Source organism: Otolemur garnettii, unplaced genomic scaffold (genome assembly GCF_000181295.1).
Source record: "Otolemur garnettii isolate 467f Iridium unplaced genomic scaffold, OtoGar3 scaffold00085, whole genome shotgun sequence".
Taxonomy (NCBI): Eukaryota; Metazoa; Chordata; class Mammalia; order Primates; family Galagidae; genus Otolemur; species Otolemur garnettii.
In genome coordinates this window covers 999,252-1,005,713 of record NW_003852480.1, presented here as the reverse complement: position 1 = coordinate 1,005,713, position 6,462 = coordinate 999,252, and the positions used below count along the sequence as shown (strand labels likewise).

The 6,462-nt window shown below is 37.4% G+C and overlaps 1 protein-coding gene across 1 annotated transcript in view; it reads right to left on the bottom strand.

The window, feature by feature from the left end:
* Positions 1-4,959, bottom strand: part of GLRB (glycine receptor beta) — an 81,444-nt gene extending 76,485 nt beyond the window's left edge. The window contains exon 1 of the mRNA XM_003794702.2: positions 4,838-4,959. Coding sequence (XP_003794750.1) covers positions 4,838-4,959 — 122 coding nt within the window. The remainder of the gene's footprint in view (positions 1-4,837) is intronic.
* Between the last annotated feature and the right edge of the window lie 1,503 nt (positions 4,960-6,462).

The following is a 6,462-nucleotide window of genomic DNA, read 5'->3' as shown; positions in this document are numbered from 1 at the left end:
TACTTCCATCCTTTTAGACTTAGCCTATCACATTTACCTTTAAAATCATGTTGGATCCTAGTTCTGTCCCACACACTCACTACCTGTCCCAATATCACACATCCTCAGTTTAGATGAGTATTTCTTTTGTATAGTTTGATTTAATCATTGAAAAAATGTTGACTATGATGAGGCCAAAATTTCAAGAGGAAACATAATGCAGAATGAAGATAAGATGCTCCACGTATTTAGTTAAGCAACTCACCCAATTTTCCTTTTATTGACACCATATTTCTAAACATTGTACAATAGAGATCATATAACTTATTTTCAAGTAACTTGACAAAATCAAGACTTAATGACTTAATAAGATATAATCAAAGACCTTAAAATTTAGATTCACGATTTACACAAATTTTTATTATATGTATATTTTGTGCTGGGTGCTATGTTTGTTCTCTGATAATTGAGTGAAATAAGACACTGCTCTCAAGGAGCTTACGATCTAGTGGGGAAGGCAGACAATTACAGTTTATGACTGACATATGGTACTATCAACATTGAAGGCAATTATGGAAGTGTGAAGGCACAGAATATAGTTATCTACCTCAGAGTGCCAGGGATTTGAGTCTGAGTTAAGTTTGAGGGCATTTGGGGACCATCAGATTAAAATATGGGATCTATGGATGTGGTTCTTGTTCTTCAGGGAGGTCTGGGCCGGACATACACTTAGGAAGTGACAGTGCACAAATGGTAATTATAGGCACCAATCTGGATAAGAGCCCTGAAGCAGGCAATAACTAAGGAAGAAAGAAAGTACTGGCATTTTAGGAAAAGGTAGGAACACGTGCAGAGCTGTTAAAGAGCAAGTGTGTAGGAGACCTGAGTCCTGAGGGCTGGGCGGGGCAGGGACTGGAATGGATGGGAAAATGCTACTGAGGTGTCGAGGCCGTTCCATCTGGAGCCTTGTGTATGGGCCAAGAAACTGCAACCTGGCTGAGAATGGTGGCTCACATCTGTAATCCTAGCACTCTGGGAACCTGAGGTGGGTGGATTGCCTGAGCACAGGAGTTCAAGACCAACTTGAGCAAGAGCCAGACCACGTCTCTACCAAAAATAGAAAAACTAGCTCGGTGTTGTGGCAGGCGCCTACAGTCCCAGCTACTTGGGAAGCTGAAGCAGGAGGATTGCTTGAGCCCAAGACTTTAAGGTTGCTGTGAGCTATGATGCCACAGCAGTCTACCCAGGGCAACAGACTGAGACTCTGTCTCAAGAAAGAAAAGAAAAGAGAAAGGAAGAGGGGAGCAGGGAGGAGAGGGGAAAGAAAAGAGAGAAGGGAAGGGAAGGGCAAAGGGGAAAGAAAAAGAAAGGAAAGGAAATTGCAACCTTACCAGAAAGCCATGACGTTCTGAAAATCTCTCAATATGGAAATTACCCTGACTGGATTTAAAATGTGACGGATACACTATAGGGCTAGTGTAGAATATGCATGGACAGAGGAAGATAAGAAGCAGGGGGACTCAGAAGGAGTCCACTAAAAAGGCTAAGATAAAAAGAGAAGGTCTAGGGTGATCCCCAGGATTTTACTAATAATCTGGGTGGTAAAGGAGGCATGTCTTTTGCTGAGAAAGTGATGAAGACAAGTTCTGAATTCAGGTTTTATCATTTCAAGCTGAGTCTGAAGTCAGGGTGGGACAGTCGGGTTGAAAAGCTGGATGTAAGGGTGGGATACTCTTTATAGAGTGGTCTGAGCTGGACATAGAGACTTAGGAGTTAACAGTGAATAAGTGATAGTTACAGTCATGGACTTGGCCAAAACCAGGAAGGTAGAATGGAAAATCAGAGGGCAGTCTAACAGACAAAAGACCAAGTCAAATTCAAGCTGTAAAATTAAAAGGTAACTATGAGTCCAAAGATTCACCTAAAATATTTTCATTAATTTAAAGTTTATTTCGTATTCGTGAATACACATTAAATTTCTAAATTTTTTGGACACAAATTTATCAGGTACTTTATCAACCTGGTACTGCTGCTCTACTTACACATCAAAAAATAACCAATAATAGCATTAATTTATCATTTTGTGGCAGCGCGAAACAATGTGGGTCAAAAAAGGGAAATAGCAAAGAGGCCTGGAAAAGTTTATGATAGGACTCAAGTTCAACATCAAAATTATAGCCTAGAATATCAAGGAACCCAACCTTCTCCTACATTTTAAAATATGTTTCCTCTATTATAATCTTTGGAAAATATTGCTGTTATAACACTCAAATGGAAAACTTGTACTTCTGATTGCTTATGTTTATATGCTTCCTTGCCTCCCAAGGCTACAGATAAGAAACAAAAGTTTAAATAAATCCAAATATCACCTGGGCAAAAATTTTACCATATTGTGGAGTATTTTGGTGGTCTGTACTCCTAGCTCTTGTAATCTCAAACATTTCTCTTAATCAAGATGTTTTATACATAATCAACCCACACAAGATTTAAAAAAAACTAGCTTATTCTCTAATACTAATAATTTGCCTATTCTTTCACAGACCACTAGTATAGCTAAGATTCTTAACCTGGATATCAGAAGAAATTTGATGTAATGGATCCAGTCAAAGTCTGGGACAACTCTAGTCTTCTAAGTTCCTAATTCAGTGATAACGAAGCCAGAATGCTAGTAAAATACTCAAATAAAAATACTCAACTTCTTCTTTTTAATGAGTTAGATATTCTTCACATCTTCTTCACATTTTCCTTTTAATGAGTTAGATATTTGCCAGCATCACCTTTGCTACCATTACTAAGACTTTATCTAGTGTCATAATTATGAAATAATAAAAAATTTAAAACTATGATATAAAATTTCTATTAATTATTCAACATATCTAAGATATTATGACTTTGGCTTTACAGGTGTACGTTGGGCCTTCCACTTGAAGATTTCCATATTCACCAAAGAGAACTTTGATTGTTTCACTTTTTACCTACTAAATTTAACTTTCCAAATCTGTCTTAAATAATTGTAGACATTATAATCATATGCAGCCAGTCTACATACAGGCAATTTATGAGTGTAGTTCTGAAAAAGAGACAGAATGCCCTCTAAAACACTCTGGTAAGACATACAGTAGTTGGGAGACTTGCTGTTGCCATCTTCAGAACAATTTGATTATGACATTTGATGAGGGCAGGAGGAGAGGGGTGTTGGGAAGACTCCAAGAACCTGATCAGTTTCCTCATAGAGAGAAACTCGACTGATCCAAGATGGCTTGACTTCACATATAGAATCACCATGGCCATAAGACACATAAGATCGTTTGTGTCAATATGGCAACATTCATCAAAGGAAAGGTTCAGATACATAAATTATGTCTAAAACATGGAAATGTGTCCTTTTAGTTGGGAAGAGCTTGACGATGTCTACTTGCCTGAAATGCTAATTCCCAGGTTGTGGCACTGTGAACAGTGAATTGAAGCAATAGTTCTAGATTGTGGTTATTCCTGAACCTGCCCACACTGTCCTCAATTTATACCCAACTGGGCAGATATTCAAGGAAGAATACAGGAACACAATTCAGGGCCACTGCGTCATACACCCAGAAACATAGCCTGATATCACAGCATGTTGTGTAGCACTAGAATACACAAGACTATTGAAGCTGAAAATTAGGAGATATTTTTCAATATGGAGCTTTATTTAATGCTGGACTTTGTGTGGATCTTTACACAGTCTCCAGAGATTTAATCTCACATATTCTCATGAATAGCCACTGCAAAATACCAATTCTAATGTCCTTTCTTTATGCAATATACTTTCCAAAATGTACCTTAATATCTCTTACAGGACATTTGTAGAAAGAGAACAATCTACATTTGAATATGATAATGCTGGAATAAAATGTTATCTACGATCAGTATAACATTTAAGAAATCTTACTTGAAAAATGACCAGTAATGACAATTTCATTTTTTTCCCAGATCAGCGCATGTGTTTCATTGTTACCTAAAAGCACATTACATATTTGAAAGTTATTTACATATATACTATTCAATTGTATATATGTAATCTAACTATTGAATATTGTTTGCTTTTATTCACCAGTAATATTAACCATTCCTATGAAAAACAAGGAGTCTAAGCCACAAAACTTTGTCTCTTCGGGGGGGGGGGATTGTATTTAGATTTATATTTATAAATTTAATCCCAAGTAAAAGATTACCGCCAAAGAATTCCACACTCTAAATTCATCATTCTTTTTATCTATACACATTAAATTTACAAGCTACATGTTACCCCCCAAAGGTGCATATTAAATATGATTTTGTAAGTGTCAAATTTAATGTTTTTGAATAATACCCTTATTATATCTAATTTACAAACAAATGTTGAAATATAAAATTGATTCTGTCATGTGTATTTTCTTCTGCCATGCATCAATATGAACTAAATAGACCTTAGGATCATAGTTTAGCTATCTCCTATTTCATGAATATATCTTCCTTGAATAGTCCACGAATAAACAATCTTTTGAACAGGTACTTGCTCAAAACATAGAATTCCAGAATCCAATAAAAGTTGCACATTTAACGTATGAAATATCAGTAACTTTTTCTGAACTTGTGTAAAGATGTATAAGAATTATATAAATCCACGGTGAGAACAAAACCTTATAAAACTCTACCTGGAACACTGAGAATTAACTCACATTCAGCACCTCTCTTCACGCTGTCATTATCTACCTGTGAAACAAGCTGCTATTTTCTGATCCAAAAGCGTTGCTCAAATGCATTTTAATAAACCACCTTACTTTCATAAAAAGAGCAACAACATTTCTCCATATAAGAATATAAGACATGAAGAACATACGATGGGCACAGATACTGCTTCTTTTTCCCCTTTCCTTTCTTGGAAGACTTTTCTTTAGAACAGGCTTCTTCAACCCACAAGGAAATTAAAATAAAAAAAGCCATCGCCAATAAAAACTTCATCTTGAAAAGTTAAATTTCAGAAGGCCGATCTACAAGAGAGAACAAGAAAACGTTTACATTTATGAAGGAAGAGATGACTGTACGACTGTCCCCTTAAGGAGTATGATTCTTACAACCCAGAGGGCAATTCACCTGCACATCACATCCTCCTGGCTCAGTCCTACATGGCGACACTTCACTATTTATTTACAGTACCTTTTATATAGGAACAGTAAAGTCTTTTTTATGTAGCATTAAAAGTCAGTTTAAATAACTGCATGCCAAAAACAATATCCCATTGAGATATAGTAGAATACTCTGTAAAATTTCTGATTCTGTGGTTATAGTAAATTGTAAACTGATATTGAATTGCACAGTATATCAAAATATGTTTAGAAAGATGGCTGAAAGGGTGTATAACAGTATTAAAATACTTATCTTGGGCCAGTACATTTTTTTTTAATTTTCTCTTAAAGTGTCTGTAAATCTTGAATTTTGAATGTATGTGTGCATTTTTTCAAAAACAAAGAAAGTATTTTAGAAAGAAAACTCCAAGTAACAAAAAAAATGACGGAAATAAAAGATTAGCACCAAAGAGTTCCACGCTCTAGATTCGTCATATTTTTTTATCTATACACGTCAAAATTGCAAGCTACCTTTTACCTCCAAAAGGTGCGTATTAAACTAGCTTTTGAGTTTTCCCATTTATGTGATAAGAACATAAATAATCAAAAAGATAACTCCAGAAATTCTAGGTGACATGATATGAAATCAAAAAGCAAGTGTGCTTACACTCTTTCAAATAATCTTCTTAGCCGTATTTTAATAACATTTCTCCTGCTCGAATGGGAATTACATTCTTGCCAGAGAGTCTAAAAGGGGGAGGGCGGTCAAGGATCTGCTCACACTGGACTGTTTAAACCTCTTCAGCACCCTTCATTTCCAAACTGTAATTTGGTTTTCTTTCATTGTTTTCTGCAGGGTAAGACCTGTCACATTCATCATCACTAACTTAATTCCCGTCTCATCTTTATAAATTGGCTTCTCCTGTGTCATAATTTTGCAAGTCCCTTTCCCCAGGACTTCCCTCACCCCACCCCATATTATCTTTTACACACTGAAGACAAGCCAGGGGGACTTCTGCCTGGGTCCTCGAAACTGAAGACCACAGAGGGGGCTTATCAGACAGACTCCCGCCACCAAGGCTCTCCTCTGTCAACTTAGCGACCGGACGCCCCTTCCCCCATCCCACAGCGGCAGGTGCTTGCAGACACCTCTGGCGACAGCAGCAGGTACTTCTCGCACCTTCGCATCCTCACCGGGCAGCCAGGAGGGCTGCCCTCAGGCTGGGAGGGGGCGACAGAAATTCCGCACTCTGCTGCGTCTCCACTCCCAGTCTTTCAAAGGGGACAGCCGCAAAGACTGGAAGATCTTCATAAACAAAACAACACAAGGAGCCCCCCTAACCAATCTTGAGTCCCCTAATTCTCCCCGGCCCTCTGCATCTCTCCATCCGGAGCGTCT